This window comes from Stegastes partitus, unplaced genomic scaffold (assembly GCF_000690725.1).
Source record: "Stegastes partitus isolate 25-593 unplaced genomic scaffold, Stegastes_partitus-1.0.2 Scaffold664, whole genome shotgun sequence".
Taxonomy (NCBI): Eukaryota; Metazoa; Chordata; class Actinopteri; family Pomacentridae; genus Stegastes; species Stegastes partitus.
Window position 1 is genome coordinate 316,619 of NW_007578395.1, and position 17,563 is coordinate 334,181.

The following is a 17,563-nucleotide window of genomic DNA, read 5'->3' on the forward strand; positions in this document are numbered from 1 at the left end:
GGGGCATCTAATATCATCTTGTCCCGGGCCCAGGGAAGGCTGTCAGCTGGCCTGGTACCTGGTGTTAGAAACACTGACGTATTCATTCATGTTGCGATGACTCAGTGCTGTACTTCAGTTTAATGCTTTAGGATTCATATTTGTCACCAAAGTATCTGGAAACATAACGAGCTTCAGAAGAACTCATTGGAACGTCTCTGCTCAGCGTCCCATCCTGCTCTGGTCTGACTTTTACAAACTCTCCTTCTTGTCTTTTCCAGCCTCTGGACTTTGAGAAGACCAGCAGCTACACTTTTACCGTCCAGGTGCGAGAAAACCTGCGTTTTCCTGCCGACAACGTGAACAGTGCAGTGACCTCAGCACAGGTGAGCATCACCTGGAGGGTCTCAACCAATAAACCAACAACAGGTTTCAGTAGCAAAAATGAACTAAATCTGAGCTTAAAACCATCTTATTTCTAAAGATCAATTATTCAACATGTCTCCTCCAAAAGGAAACTGTTTATTTGGACCAGATTCTATAAAAATCTAAAAATTCTGTACTTCTCTGTGCAACCGTGAAGATGTGACTGATGCAACTGTGACCGACAGTCACTTGACAACAATTCTGAGTTTTCAGTTGAATTGTAGGCAATGTTTCCACAGAGCAGAGAGATAAGAGTGGAAACTAAATAAAAACGTAAAAAGCTCAACACATGTAGTCAAATAATCTATAGTATGTGAGTTTTTATGGAATCTGGTTGGAGAAAACATTTTAATTTTGAAAATAAAGTGATTGTGGCTCATTTCTAGTTGATGAATGGTGTCGTTTTGGTGATTCTGAACCAGAGAACACGTCTTTGTGGTTTTGGGTTCTGAGAGTTAAACACCACCTTTTGTATCGTAATACTAAATCAAGTGTTGAAACTTCCAGGTGACCGTCAGGGTGTTGGACGTGGACGAGCCTCCAGTCTTCTCTCAGGACATCTACACCTTCACCGTCATGGAGGAGCTGAACGTGAACAACATTGGAACCGTCTCAGCCAGAGACCCGGACAGAGCTGCCAAGAGCATCCGGTGAGACGCTGCACACCTGAACACCTGAACACCTGAACACTTATACACCTGATCACCTGACACCTCACACACCTGATCACCTGCTAACCGGTGGTGTTCCTCCTCAGCTACTCCATCATGGACAAGGACTGTCCCATCACCATCAACCCTCTGACCGGGCAGCTGTCCACGTCGAGGAGACTGGACCGGGAGCTGGAGGCCACACACATGTTCCAGGTCAAAGCTCAGGAGGAGCCCAGCGGTACGTTTCCAGCTTCAATCATTCTATTTCTTCCAAACACAGGTTACATTTTTTTTTAAAACACATGTTTTCTCTGGTGATTTATGCACACAGGGAGGCCAGAAAATCACTTTACTCTACATGTTTCATTTAAAAATGATCTCTTCAGCCAGATTCTGCAAAGAGCTAAAAATTGTTTGCTTCTTGAGGCAACTGTGGAGCCATGACTGAGAGTTTTCAGCTGACAGATACGGAAAGTAATTAAAAATGCACATAGTCAAAAATGTAGGGACTGAGAGGAAAATCCAACCTACGGGATAAATACATGAATGCAGCATGGCTCGGAAACAGTGAACAGAGGAGCCAGTTGTTGGAGATACATCCAGCATGGTGAAACATCTTTCTACAGCTGATGAGCAGAGCAGAGAGGAAAAGTCTGGAGACATGGAGATAGTTCAACATCTGCAGGACGAGGAGACTACGTGATGCTCCAGCGATGTAAACATACTGGACATGATGCTTCTACATGAAAAGTGTGTTTTTCGGACAATCCAGCCTCTAAGGAAGACAGAAAACGCTGCTTGTTCTTGTTGTTTCTCGTCTGGATTCATTGAAGGAGTTCAGCACATTAACGAGGGTTTTTATAGATCGAACTCACTGCCGTCACACCTGGTCGACCCGCTCCGGAGGAGCAAAATCACATTAAGTCGACTCTTTGTTCCGTCACAGCTTCCAAACCAAACTCTGTATTTTTAGAGCGGCAGTGAATGAAATCCAAAGATCTATTTTTGAGGCTCGTCACGATGTTTAAGCGGCACAATGGTCCCCAGAGCCTGCCGAGGTCCGTATACGGTCCATGTACGGCACCAAAGATAGTTCAAACACAGAGACACGTTCATCAGACGGCTCTGAGACAGAACGTCAGCGCCGTGAAATAAACGTACAAGAAGCTTTAATGTGGCAAAAAATAACTGCTCACAAATAGAAAGTGTTCCTGCAGTTGACCTTAATCAGCTCATCAGTGACGGCGACATAAATGAATCGGACTCAGACCAATAGAAAATATATGTTTCAAGGGCAGAACCCCAACAATGAAACCGTTTGTTCCTATTGTGACAGGATGTTATAAGAAACGAAACAAAGGAGCAACCAGACTGAGAACAAGGACGTTTTCTTTGTCCAGTCAGCGAGCTTGTGTCCTCAAGTCTCTGTTCCAGCAGGATGATTTGTTTCCCTCCACCTGAACTCCACATATATTAAACCAAACCAGGGTCAGACTTCATGAGGATGTTGAACCAGGAAATTAGTCCAAAATGACAAAAACCCGCAGCGTGACTCAAGATTTGTAGAAAATGATCCAACATTTCTACGACATGTAACTAAAATCATCCACAATTATGTCAAATTGGCAGAAATGGCTCTAAACTCGTCCAGAATTACTAAAAATGTGTCCATCATGAAGTAAACTTGTCCAGCTGACAAATATATGGTGGACAAGTTCATAGATGTTGAAGAAAAAAAAAACAAAAACAAAAACAACAACAACAATAATAATAATAATAATAATAATAATAATAATAATAATAATAAATCCTCCAAAATGAAATTTGTCCAATAGCAACAAAAACTTTTTCTGAATTATTAAAATGTGCAGAACATGAGCAGAACTTCTGAAGCTACGGTGGACAACCACAAAGATTCTGAAGAAAACAAACAAAACAGTCAAAAGTGGTCTGAATCATGAAACTTGTCTAAAATTAATCATCAAAACATCTTGAAACTTCTGTTCAAAATGATCTAAATTTGTTTTAAAGTGTCATTATGGCCTTTTTTTCTTTTCTTTTCAAGAACAAACACATTCTGGGGCTTTAAAGTGGTTTAAAAATGCTCAACAGCTGCTTTTCAGGTTTAGTTCTCAGACGTCCAAAGGTGTCCGAACTTAAATGAGTTAAATGTGAAGCTTTATTTTATCTCTAGACTCAGTTTGACCTGATTTAACTGTTTCCTCTGAACTCAGTCGTGTTGTAACTCTGCTGGTTTCCTTCTGCAGGTTTGGAGTCTTTTGTCAAAGTTAACATCATAGTTCAGGACATGAACGACAACAAGCCCGAACTTTCTGTGGACGAGATGTTCGTCTGTGAGAACGACGACACGAATACGGTGAGGAGATAAAAACAGTTTTATGCAGAGCGGTTTCTCTTTTTTCCTCTCTCAGGCTCATGTTTCTCTGCAACATAAAGTCCTGCAACTCTGTGGAACCAGAATAACAAGAAGAAGACTTCGCTGAGTCATTACTGGCACCACAGTTGCATCAAGGAGCAAATAATTTATCTTTTCTTTTTTTTTTTACAGAATCTGGTGAAAGCAAACAGTTTATAGAATAGAATATAACCTTATTGTCCAACGAGGTGGAAAATTGTCTTTGGCTCACCAACACAGACGATCAGCATGACGTACATACATAGTTATAGTTACAGACAACAGTCAGCACTAAGCTTCAATCTGAGACAGAAGGTCACATGTTATCTGACTATCTGGTGATTCTTTCTGTTTTTAGAGCTTCTGGCTGATAGATGTTGTCGTTTTAGTGATTTATTTAAAACCTTTTCAATCTGTTCTTTAGAGTTCACATGATACACTTTGATGGTGACTTTTTAAATATCAGAACTTCTGTATTTTAAGTTGTTTGGTTTCATCTATTTAGGGCTCAGGAGCTTTAAAAGTTCAAAACATTTCTCCTAAACAGTAAGAAAGAAAGAAAGAAAGAAGTTAAATGTTTGAGATGAAGGTGTTTCACGTTTCTAGCACATTCAAACAAGAGCTTGAAATAAAGAAACAAGAATAAACAGCAGATAAATGAGCATTTAAATGATTCCTCTGCAGGTTTTACTGTCAGAAGCTTCATCTCTCTGTTTGCTGTTTCTCAGGTGATCGGGACGCTTCGGGCCACAGATAAAGACGACCGTCCGGCCTCCTTCTCCTTCAGTTTGGATTCTGAAAGCGCCAACTTCTCCATCAGGGACTTTGGCAGTAAGTCACACTCGTTTATCTTTTCCTTGCTGATGCTCTAAATGGAGGAAACTCAGCACTTGTTGCTATGCAACAGCTGGACTCCATCTGAAGCGAAGATCTGACGCTGATATCGGAAAAAGTTTTAGCTTCTGAACGCGTGTTGAGGTTTCCAGGCAGACGGAGGATTTAGTTCAGCAGCAAATACTGGAGATTTTTACATGATGTCCAAGAGACAGAACAGCTGCAGAATCCTGGAAACACTCTGCTTGACAGCCACTTGACTCTCGAAGAAAACAGGAAAATTGTAAAACAAAAAAAAATTCCAAGACTAGTCAGAACTCAAATATGAGCCAAAATGGCTCAGTGTTGGTCAAAATTTACTTAAAACCTGTTGACGTAAACTAAATAGTTTCTTTCTGAAAGCAAACATGTTTTTTTTAGGATAAAGAGGCCAAAAACATCATAATTTCTGTGTTTTAATATATTTAGAATAATAAACAAACCCTAACTGATGCTGCAGCTTCATCCGACACAACACGAAGCTCGGCTGGGTTTTTATAAATTCAGCCACAAGCAGCAGATCAAATGTCCTGATGTAAATATTATTGATGTAAAGGCAGAAAAGAGAAATGTCTGCTGGAATAAACAGGTGAAGCTGTGAAACTGATCCCTGATGAAGGCTTCTGCAGTTTATTCAGTTCAACAGTGAAACGGCTTTTCATCGTTTCTGATCTTCGTGTCGAAGCCGCGGGAAACGTTGCAGCCGCTGCAGCGGAACATTAAAGGTGCGAACGGACGAAGCCTCAGGTGATCAGAGGAAACGTCCAGGTGAGCTGCTGAAGGTTGATTCAAACCTGAAGCTGCTGATAAACACAGAATAACCTCAGAGGCTGCAGGAGGCGACAGGATGGACCAACGAAAGGACTGAAGAAGGATGGAAGGATGGAGGAAGGATGGAAGGATGGAGGAAGGATGGAGGAAGGATGGATGGAAGGAAGGAGGCATTAGACTGTTTAAATGAGGAGGGAACAAAGACAAATAAACAGTCGTAAAATGGTGTAAAAACCAAGGCAAAGTGCTTTAATCTATTGTCCATTTAAATTTGTTCAAAATTAAAGCTGGTCTATCAGATCTGGTCTACCAGATCCGGTTTATCAGATCCGGTTTTCGGTAAAACCTCCGTCCTGGTCTCTGGAGGCTTCGGACCCCAGAGATCCTCCATCGGCACCTCGATGCTTTTCACACAGTTTGAAGAAGAGCTGCAGAGTGAAGGCTGGTGAAATATTGATGGAGCAGCGACTCTTCAACGGTCCCAGAAAACCGGCTTCGTTACAGGATTAAAGCTTTAATACCAGAAACATCCAGAGACCAGATGAAAGACGAATCATGTTTTATTCAGTTCAATCTGTGTGTGTCCTTTGTGTCCTCACACCTCCATGTTGTCTCACACTGTCCTGCTTTAGAGAGACTCCACAGACTCACAAACAGTCTGAAAACAGCCAGCAGGGGGCGTCACACAGAGTCCGAGGGAATCAACAAAAACCAAAATGACACAAAAAAACTGCATAAAGACAGAAAAAGGCATTGAACGGCCACAAGTGCACAAAATGACAACAAGGAGAAAGCAAAAAAACACATGACCACCACAAAATGACATGAAACAACTCCATAAAGACACAAAAAGGCAATAAACGGCTACAAAGACACAAAATGACGACAGGGAGACTCAAAACAAACACACAACCACCAAAAAAGACACAAAACAACCACAAAGAATGCAGCGATAAACACAACAACGTACAAAAGGACCACGTAGAGACACAAAATGACCATGAAGACATAAAACAACCACATAAAGGTACCAAACTAACACAAATTACATTAAATTAGAAAAAGAAAGACCACAAAGACACACAAAATGAGCCCAGTTAGACACAGTAAACAATTTCTTGATGAGTTAATGCTCTCGGTCGGTAGTTTAAAGTCTCCTTCTACACAGCGTTGTGTTCTTTCTGCAAAGTATGGTCCCTTCTAGAGGACCATGGACGACAGAGCGCTGTGTGATTTAGGTTGTGGTTACTGTGTTTGCTATCATATGAGGGTTGTTCAAAAAGACTGAAGTGCTGTCTTGTGCAGTGATGCTCTGCTCACGGCGCTCCTGTAACATCTGTTCTCTAACCTTGACCTGGATCGATTGATCGGCTGCTTTATTCAAAAAGATCAGGAACAGGCGTGGCTCACATCACTGGACAACTTTAAACCGTCTGAAACACCTCAGATGTTTTCTTAATATAAAAACAAGTTTCCAAACGAGCCACGATGTTGGTCTGGTGTGAAATCAGACAGAATGTGATGCTGGCAGATGGACACTGGATGGATGATTGACGCAGAAGATAAGTTTGTTCTCGATCTTCCGTTTTTGCAGAATTAAAAAAATCCAAGAGACTTTTTTCTTTTTTCATGACTCTCTTTCAAGACTTTCTGTTGCAGTAAATTTTGTCGAAAGTAAAGAAAAATGAAACAGGAGCATTAAAAACCTGGAACCTGCTGATAGTTCAGTGGGTTAAAGTTGACTTTAATGTCCAAATGTCAGCCGTCCTCCTGCTGTTTGTATTCAAAGCTGCCCTTCAGCCAGCTACTGAATGTGTTTGTCCGAGTGTTCAGAAGGTCTTTCCTGCTATTGTGTCTCTGACATTCCTCCGACGGTGGGATTCTGTGGACAGAAACTCCCCCATTATCTCGGAAGGAAACTGAAGCCGGCAGGAATCTGACTGATGACTGTATTGTTGCTGAGGAGGTTTCTACAAATACAAAGACGTTTCCAGTCACAATATTCTCTTCTGAGAAGAGTGTTGATGCTGCACATCGCCAGAACTGCTTCAGAGTCTATTTCTGCAGGTTTTTAATGTGCTGCAATTATCTATAATCCGTAATGACTTAAATCCTGAATGCACCAAAGTGACAGTTAATCACATCCATCTGCCTTTATGTTCTCGCTGCCTTATCTCAGATCTAATGTGCTCAGTGTATAAATAGACTTACCTGAGATCAGTGGAAACCACACTAATTAGACACAGGTTAGACTGAAGACAAAGGTGTGTTTTTATGCTTGTGATGTTCTTCAGACTCACGCTTGGTATTTATGTCTCTTCCTGCAGACAACTCAGCGGTCCTCTTGGTGAAACAGGGTCCGTTCAGCCTGGACGACCCCAAAGAATACAGCGTGGACGTACGGATCAGCGACGGAGGTCAACCGATCCAGACCAGCGTCACCAAGATGGCGATCAAGGTCTGTGTTTGCTTCTGTACAAAACTGATTCAGATTAAAAATAGGTGACTGCATAAGTGCTCACCTCCTTCAAAGTGACTCAACTGAATGACCGAGCAAGAAGGAGACTAGTGAGGGAGGCCACCGAGACACCTATGAGTCCTCTGAAGGAGTTCCCAGCTTCAGCAGCTGAGATGGGAGAGACTGTTTATATAACAGCTGTTGTCTGTTCTTCATCAGTCACAAAGCTTTATAGGAGACAAAGAGAAAGACTCTGTTGAAAACGGCTCAGATTAAATCTGGACTAGAGTTCACCAGAAGACATGTGGAGACTCTGAAGTCACCTAGAAGAAGGTTCTTTGGTCTGAGGAGACCAGAATGGAGCTTTGTAGCTTCAAGACTAGATGTTTGATGAGCACCAAACACTGAGCATCATTACAAACACACCATCCCCATTGTAAAGCATGGCGGTGGCAGCATCATGATGTGGGGATGCTTCAGGGATGAATACTTATACATTTATTCAGTCTGTTTTCACTTTTTTTATTCTTGTCAAATAAAATTGACTTCAAGAAAAAAGCATGAACGAAGAAAACTTCTAAGTTTATAGTTTTCATAGACATAAAGGCTCAGATGTATTTTATTTTGAAGCTCTATCAGGGTTCGTGTCGTGAATCACACACAGCATGGAGCCCAGATGATGTTCAGTATATGTGTGTATGATAGTGTTTCAATAATGTACCAACTGATTGATTGATTGATTGATTGATTGATTGATTGATTGATTGATTGTGTGTTGCAGTCGTGTCGGTGTGATGCCAGACGGGCTGCTCTGCAGTGTAAAGTCGGCGCTCCGAGGATGGGCGTCAGCGTTCATGCTCTGGTGGCCATCCTGCTCTGCATCCTGACCATACTGGGTGAGTTTCCTTCTTTCTCTTTCTCCGTTACTTAAAACACACGGCAAGTTTCTTCAAAGAACTTTGTTGTTGTTTCAGCACTGGAACTGTGACCAACAGCGCATTCTGTTTTCACTTGGAGTCTTTTTTGTAGCAGCTAAGCAGCGAACAGGTTCGAGATGCTAACACAAAGAAAGTCTGGCTGACTTGACCCAAACTTCGCACTTTTTTGTAATTTTTTTTTTCAACAAACAAACAATTTGCTGTTATTTTACAGATGTTCCTACTTTGATAAATTTTAGATATCTAGTTAACCTTTAAAAAATACTGATTTAAAAAAAAAAAAAAACGGATTTAAATGTGCAAAAAAAAAATAAAAATCATTATTTCACAGATATTTGCCATTACATATATATGTATGTATGTATGTATATGTATGTTAGGGACTAAAAAAAGGTTTAAAACAAATAAACAAATAAATAAAAGTTGAAAAACAAGTCTTCCTGTTTTGCTAAATTATTGATAATACCTTGTAAAATCACATTAAAATATAAATTTACTTGTTAACCAAAAGAAAAAAACTGTAAATAATGTAATATGTCACCATAAAACTACACTATTTACTGTATTTAAATCTGCTAAAAACTCATTATTTTCCTGATATTTGCTGTTATTTTGACTTTTTCACAGTTTCTGAACATCACAGAGTTTTTAACAGCTGTGGTTATTTCCACATTTTCACCGTTTTTTTTTTTTTTTACAGTGCACCTCTCAGCTGAATCACATTTACGCAGCAGTTTTTGCAGCAGATTTTGTACTTTTTACTCTGCTGTTAACAAACAGGTTCAAACTGTGCCTTAAAGCCGAACCGTTGTTGTTTTTCTGAGAGAAATTCATGAAGATATCATCAATGATGGATGCAAAGCGCCTCTCTGAGTGATCGGGACTCGTGCAGGATCCACTCGGCTTCGCTCTGCGATAAATAAGATTTGTGTTTTGTTGTGGGGAACTTTTCCCTCCTGGTGTTGTTGGTTTTATGAATAATGCAGCGGCGGATGTGGAAATAATGCCTGTGGTTGTGAGCTCAATATTCTCTTTGATACCTTCGCCCTGCGCCTTCTTCTTCTCCTGCTTTTATTTTTTTATTTCTGGGGAAAAAGAGACACTTGTCACGTTGGCTGAGCGGCAGGCTGCAGAGATAAAGAGGATGGAGGCGGATGGATGGAGCTCGATGTGGAGACAGAAAGAGGCAGAATTGTGGGAAAAGCGGCAGAAGAATAGGATGTAATGAGGAGAGTTTATCAGCTCTTTAGGTGCCGTCTGCTTATCAAACACCAGCAAACACTCAACCTATTAACTATTAATACACTCCTTCACTATCACGCCTCCCTTCATCTCCCTGCTCCTCTCCCCTCCGGGTCCTTCTCCTCCTCCTCTTTATCAAACCGCCCAGATTAACTATTTAATGCTCTTGTCATTATCAGTGGGAGCCCAGAGCCATTTATCCACCTTCACATTTTCTCACATGAACTCGTCGTCTGACACCAAAAGGAAATTTTTCTCAGTCTACAAAGAAAAGGGCTTCTTCTTGCTCTTGCTCTTTTTTTCTTGTCCCTCTTAAGTCTGATATCTCCGGAGCTTATTAAACTGCAGAGCATGTGTTGTAAAAGATTAATCTGTTGGTTTCCCATGCAAACTTAAATTAGTCCCGCTCGCCCTCCACTAAAAGGCATCACTAATGCTGCCGTCCGCCGAGAGCACGAGCTTCGTATCAGGACCGACGGCTGCCGGCCCAGTACTCATGTCTGCCTCCTGGTTCCTCTCCTCCCTCCTTCCTCCTTTTGTTTCGTCTCCTGCCTCCTTGTCCTCATTCTTCGTCTCTGCAGCCACAAAAATGCAGAGCATAAGCAGGAAAACTTTACCGACTCTCCTCCTAATCACGTTTGACTTTGTGAACCTGCTTTAATGTAATGAGATGAGTTTGTACGAGCCTTTATTCTGAAAGGAAGAAGCCGTGAAAACAGAAGAGCAACTGTTCCTCAAGCTGCCCACCTGAGACGTGCAGCTCTGTAAGAAACCAAATGCTGTTTAAATCTGCTTAAAATTGTCATAATTGATGAAAGTCACTTTATTCTACATATCACCATTTAAAAAAATGACAAAATAAATGGACTTGATTCTGTAAAAATATGAAAATGAGCGACTCAGGTGCATCCAACAGTCACAGAACAAAAAGTTTGAGTTTTCAGTTTTAGGCCCCGTTTACACGTAGCAAAAATGGTGATATCTTTGGTTTACACGTAAACGAAGCTACAAGTCACCGAAAACGATCACATCTGAAAACTCCGGGAAAAGTCGAGATTTGGAAAAGCGACGTCTTTACGTTTGCATGTAGATGGGAAGAGACGGAGTTTGACGTCACAGTGTGTGAGAAAAGCATCATCATCATCATACGTGTGCGACCATGTTGACAGTTTGGCTGCTGTGATAGAAATGGATGCTGTTAAAGCAGTGCTGGTTTTTTCCCTTTTTTTTTTTCCCGTACCATGTTCAGGAGTAGCTCCACTTCTCTGTCGGTTCAAACAAACAACCCTCGCACAGGACGTAACAGGAACAGGAAGTTTTCATTGTTGTGTTTTTTTCCAGAATTCTGATTGGCTAGCATGACTTTATGCTTCTCGTTACACTGCCCCCTATAGGTTTGTCAGCTCATAGCAGCTCTTAACGACGTGTTTATGCAGGTTTGTGTAAACGAAGATTTTTTTTAAAACGATCTGGTGTGAACCAGGTTATTTTTGAAAATGTAGATCCATTTTTGTAAATACCGGCTCCGTGTAAACGTGGCCTTAGTCTTCAAAAACCCGCTATAATGACACCGACTATCAGGAACATTCACCAAACTTCATCTTCATGACTTAACATGTTTCATTGAAAGATTTTCCAAAATAAACCACTTGCTCTAAACAGTTATGGTAAAAAGCTAAACTTCTTTCCTCCTTGGTTCAACACCAGAACTCTGGTTGGAGGTCATGAACCTCCTCAGAGTCTCTGTCATGGTCCCATTGCTGCTAAACTCCCACAATGCTCTCTGCTGCCAACATGAGCTACCTGTAGTCCAAAATGACACACGAATGAAAAGCAAAATGACAAAACACAATATTATAAAAGTTAAATGAAAGAAGACACTCGGGGTCGTTGACCTGCTCATGAGCCCGGAGCTTTGCCGCTTTAGTTTTGTGACTTTTACTGACGGTTGTGTTTCTTCATACTTTGCGACTCCTATTGTTCGTCTCTCGCTTCTCCTCTGTCTGTTTATTTCTTCGTCTTCCTGCCTCGTCTTCCTCTCCTCCACGTTTTTTTCCTCCTCCCTCCTTGTGTTTACCGACTCTTTCATCCTGTTTCTGTCTCTGACTCGGTTGTCGGCTCGTCTCCGGTTCAGCAGATTCATTTAAGGTTTGGTGCTCGAAGGCGAACGTCTCAGAACCTTCAACCTTCCTCGGCTTCCTCCGTCGTGCTGTTCTGGTTTCCAGCTTCATTCCCTCATTGATGCTTTATCATCCGTCTCCTGAACACATTCACGAATTCTGTCTGATGATTTTAAATTCACTGTTGGTTTTACACGATATGAACTGTAGAAAAACGACCTTAATTTTACAGATTCAATCATCAATACAGTGTGAAATAAAAAGAAAAAGAATCGCATTTATAACAAAAAAAAATTAAAATCTAACTGGGTATAACCATAAATTAAAATTCTTAAAGAAAACATTTTTATTTTAAAATTAACATTTAACAAATAGCAAAAAAAAAACAAAAAAAACACGCACAAATAGACAAAAATTAAACATAAAACAACAAAATGAGACAAACAACAAACAAAATAATAAAAATTTGTCAAGTTTTAGAATTTACAGTCTTCAGTGTTTGATCGAAGATTTTAAAACTCCTGCAGTCTGAGTCTGAAAGAGCAAAAAGAAAATGTCTTTAACTTGTGCTAACTTGTGTTTCGGAGGACTCTCACTCCCTAAACCCCGACCACATCCTGACCTCGTCTCTTTGTGTTCCAGTCATTGTGATCCTGTTTGCGATGAGGAAACGCTACCAGAAGGATTCTCTGTCCAGCATGAAGAACAGCGGTGAGATCCACGAGCAGCTGGTGACGTACGACGAGGAGGGAGGCGGCGAGATGGACACCAACGGGTACCACTTTTTACATCCTGACGCTCTGAGGCTGGTTTCTGTCTGTTCTGTCTGCCGTAACTCCCTGTCGGTCTCTTGCAGCTACGACGTTTCCATCCTCAGCTCGGCCTGCAACGACGGCTCGCTGCTGCGCCACCAGAACCAGAACCAGCACCACCCGTCGCTCTACGCTCTGGTGCAGAAGCCCAGCCAGCAGCCGGCCGCCTGCAAGGGCGACATGGCGGCCATGATCGAGGTGAAGAAGGACGAGGCGGACCACGACCGGGACGGCTTCCCCTACGACACGCTGCACATCTACGGCTATGAGGGGCCCGAGTCGCTGGCCGGGTCGCTCAGCTCTCTGGACAGCTCTTCCACCGGCTCCAACCTGGACTACGACTTCCTGAGCGACTGGGGGCCGCGGTTCCGAAGCCTGGCCGAGCTGTACGGTGTGGACGGACCCGACTACTACCACCAGTACTGAGGCCGGACGCCGGACACAGAACGAGCCATAGAGGAGCCTCCAGCCGCAGAAACCAGAACATCAGCTCTGCTACTACTGTCCAGCATCATGTGAGACCATCAGAACTTCAGTCCAAACCTGGAGGCTCCACCGAGTCCAAACCCGGAGGCTCGTTTTATGGACATCGTGAGGTTTTGTTAAGTAACTCCAGGAGAAGCTGCCTTCATCAGGAGACTGATGAGTGAAGCAGCTCGATGAGTCGTGAGTTTAACTGTGTTTTACCTGCAGAGATCAGAACCAGGTGAAGCTCCAGAACTCAGTCCGGTTGTCGTAGACGGGTCAATTACTGATTCACATTATTTCTGTTCCTCTCTCAGATCTCAGATGCAGACAATTAGCAAATGATTATTTTCCAGCAGCGACTGTTTTTTCACAAAACATTGCAGGTCAAAGTTTATCCATTAACTCGTCTTTTAGTTTCAGATCAACCCTCTGAACTCCAACTAGTAGTTTATTTACTCCTGGTTCATTTTAACTCACCGAGCTTCGTGTTCCTTCACTGGGGTTCATGTTTCTCTGCAACATAAAGTCCTGCAGCTCCAGAACAACATGAAGAAGGAGAGAGAACTCAGAGATGTCTTCTGTCAGCAGGACTCAGGCAGAACTATGGGAATTTTAAAGAAATACAAAAGTTAAGGTTGAAAAAAACCTAGAAAACAAAAGGTCCAGCAGCTTTCCAACAACATACTTTAGATTTTTAGCTATTTACTGCTGTTCAGCTGAAAGCTTGAGTCACTCTGCTGTGATCTTCTCTGCAAAGAAACTCAGATTTTTTTTTTTGTTTTTAACAGAATCTAGTTTTAGCAAACTTTGATTTTTGGTGATATTTTTAAACAAAACATGTAGAATGAACAGGTTTTGATGAAATATCACAACTTTAAGGTCAGATTTGAGTCAAAAATGTGGAATCAACATAAACAACATGCTTCCAGGTGTGACCAAGGCTGGATTAAATGACTTTAATGTGGATATTTTGATATGAAGAGTTCATTTGCAAAAACAGAGAACTCCATCTTCACAAACATTCAGAAAACCCATTTTTCCATCGTCTACCTGAGACAACATCAATCAAACTTCAGTTATCTCTGGTTTTTTTTAATGTCTTTGTAGTGAGTCAAATCCACTCAGCTTCAGTTTGGTGGATATTATCTCCAGCAAACAACAAAAAATACGTTTTCTGTAAATATGCAAATCTGTTTTTGAAAATGAACTCTTCATATTTGCTCCTGCACTTCCACTGCCTGCAGTTCAACCAAAAAACTCCCAGAATTTTTGTCATGTGACTGTTGGTTGCAGCTGAGTCACTTCTATCTTCATATTTGCACCAAAAAGCTCAGAATATTTTGTTTTTTACAGAATCTGGCTCCTGCAAATATGTTATTTTTGATTAATTTTTATATGAGACACGTAGAATAACACCTCCACAGGTTTCACCAACACTAGAAGCAACTGTGACTCCAGTTTGCTGTTTACATTGTCAGGTTGTTTCCACACTCACACTGCCTGCAGTTCAACCAGGAAGTTTGTTTGTCACAGCTGCTTCAGTCACGACTTCACGGTTGTGTGAAGAAGCTCTAGATGTTTAGGTTTTTACAGAATCAGTGTCCACTTTGGGGGATTTGAAAGCTTAGTTTTGCTTCATTTTCTTGAAGGAGCTGCACGTCACACACGGTCAGTTCAAAGACCGTCGGAAATCTGAAGATTCTGTGTGTTTTTACAGTTTCTGCTTCTGATTTAAAGAACACGTCGTTGGTTTTTGGGGTTCAGAGGGTTGAACTAAACCGGACGTTTAGCTCTTCACATCTCATTAATATTCAACTACAGTGAAGAAATCTTTAAAGTCGTTTTTGTAATTAGTTTGTGGATTTCAGTCCTGCTGCTGATGCGATGCGCTGCGCCTGAAAGCAACTGATTTTTATTTTTCATATTTGTGTCAGTTTCCTCTCGGGGCCTCTGATCTGCTCCAACTTTGATCTGTTATTTTCTCTTTTTCATCGTTTGACAAAAGAGCCACAAACACGTTGAGAACACGGCGGTTTGGTTCTGATGTGAGCTGATGGTGTGATTTCTAAATCCGATCGCTCGCAGGGTTTATTGTGCGGAGAGACCAGCGACCGGCTCAAAGGCGTCGAAGCGTTTGATCACAGCCAGACGCCGGCTGCTTCATCTCAAACACTAGAAAGTGGAGTTTTTAGGAGAGTTGAGCTTCGTGATCAGAGTCTCTGGATGTTCTGTGATACGAGCGCTGAGGAGAGCTGCTGCTGAACACGCTTCCTTCGCTTTGGTTCCAGTCCTGACACCAGATCAAGTGTTTGACCAGAAACAGCTCAGGCGAGAAGCTTCAGAGGCGCCTGATGTTCAACTTTAAAGGCGGAAACTTTAGAGAGCAGCTGTTTATGCAGGATTAACCCATCCTAAACCATCAGGAGCCCTCTGCTCCACCAGCTCCCACGCACCATCACAGACCATGAATATTTAAATCGTCTCTGTGAAGTTTTAGCTTCACGTGTCGTATTTTATTTGACAACAACTCAGGAACTATTAAAGATAAAAACCTGAAGTGCTCTCTGGTATTTCTCATCATGTCATCGATCTGTAATACTGGACAGTAGATCAATAGTCTCTGATTATGGGGGAGATGAAAGTAATCTTTGAGCTCATTAACAATAAAACTGATAAAACAGAAGTCAACTATCTTCTGATCCTCATGGAGCTGCAGGTCACAATAACACAAACTGAACATCAGAACACTTCAGTATGAAACACTTGGTCACAAATATGAAAAAAAAAAACACATTTCTGCTGAACTTTTATCACTGATTGATCAGTTTTGACAAGTTGAACCACAAAAACACACTTTATAGACACAAACCTGCCGTGTAGTTTTGTGTCATTTCTTTATTTTTTCATGTTTGTGACCAAGTATTCCACATTAAAGTATTCTAATGTTAAGTTGTGTGTTATCGTGACCTGCAGCTACACGTGGATCAGAAAATATCACGAGTTCACTTCTGTTTCATCGGGTTTTTATGAATGTGAGCTAAAAGATGGAACTTTTCATGATAGTTTCACTTTTTTTTTCCATATTTCAACTCCCCCATATTAGATTATTGATCTAAGTCCAATATTAAAATGACATGATGAGAAAAAAACAGTTAATATTTCAGGTTTTTATCTTTAATGGTTCCTCAGATGTTGTCGTTCAAACAGCCTCAAGTTTAACCGTGAAAAAAAAGAAAGTGAGTCAATGGGACATTTAATGGAAAAATATGTCTCAGAAAGTATTTGATGAGTGAATATTTTACACATATCTTTATGAACATCTGTAGTTTATGCTCCGGATAAATCAGAGCTGGTGAATTGGGACTGAAGTGATGTTCGTGAGTCACTTTGTGGGTTTCTGGGATCCTGAGCAGACAATGGGTTGGTGGACGGAGCGGAAACAGCAGCAGTGACAGACTTACAGCCGCCCGCTTCAGTTTTATTTGACAGAAGCCGTCGTCACGTCGTTGTGGAGATAAAAGCTGAACTCTTGGAGGTTTTACTGCAGCTGAACTCGTTGAGGAAGCTCCGATGGCTTTAACCTCTCATCCTCTGTGGCCTGAAGCCTCCGATCAGACTCTGAGGAGGAAATAAGACTCTTCATGTCTCTGATATCCTCCTGGTTTAGTTTGTTAATGTCCATCTATAACGTCAGCAGAAAAATCACAGTTACGATGTTAGAAATCAGTCCAACAAACTAGAGATCCTCCGTTTATACAGAAACTCAGAACATCAACCAAACATCTGAGCATAAATCAATGAGCAGACGAATCGTTGATTTAAGGATCACCCAGTTATCACGTCACAATATTTAATCAAAATCACTTTATTCTACATGTCTCCATGTTTAAGAATGCCACAAAAACAAACAGTTTTATCCAACTGAATTCATAAAAATCAGTCACATTCAGGGACTTTTCTTGTCAGGAGAGTTTGGATCAGATGTTTTGATGATCCATCCAGAAAATAATCAACGTTGGAAATCATTATCTAAACCACAAAGACACACAAAAAAATCAACAGAGAAATAATACAGAGATGCAGAACAGCCACAGCTGACCACAAGACTGCAGAGATGAAAGTGAGATGGAAGAAACTACAATAAAACATGAATCCACCAAAACGTGACGTGAATCAACCACAAAATGTTGTAAATCAGTCAAAACGTGATGTGAAACCATAGACTGTATAAAAGATGGACGTAGCAACCGGCCCTGAAAAATGAAGCCAACCCGGAAGTATCAAAAACCTGCAATATCACTACGTCCACTAGCTGCTGGCTCCACAAAGCCCTGGCTCCCATAGACTGGAATTGGAAAAGAAGTGATCACAGATCACCAAATACTGCATTCCTACAGCTCAGGATTT

The 17,563-nt window shown here is 41.4% G+C and overlaps 1 protein-coding gene across 1 annotated transcript in view; it reads left to right on the forward strand.

Annotated features, from left to right (window-relative positions):
- Positions 1 to 13,730, forward strand: part of cdh5 (cadherin 5) — a 32,359-nt gene extending 18,629 nt beyond the window's left edge. Inside the window, exons 7-15 of the mRNA XM_008290280.1 lie at positions 261 to 365; positions 913 to 1,055; positions 1,163 to 1,296; positions 3,326 to 3,435; positions 4,203 to 4,305; positions 7,446 to 7,576; positions 8,358 to 8,472; positions 12,519 to 12,651; positions 12,733 to 13,730. Of these exons, the coding sequence (XP_008288502.1) occupies positions 261 to 365; positions 913 to 1,055; positions 1,163 to 1,296; positions 3,326 to 3,435; positions 4,203 to 4,305; positions 7,446 to 7,576; positions 8,358 to 8,472; positions 12,519 to 12,651; positions 12,733 to 13,114 (1,356 nt within the window). The 3' untranslated portion in view covers positions 13,115 to 13,730. The remainder of the gene's footprint in view (positions 1 to 260; positions 366 to 912; positions 1,056 to 1,162; positions 1,297 to 3,325; positions 3,436 to 4,202; positions 4,306 to 7,445; positions 7,577 to 8,357; positions 8,473 to 12,518; positions 12,652 to 12,732) is intronic.
- Positions 13,731 to 17,563: the final 3,833 nt, after the last annotated feature.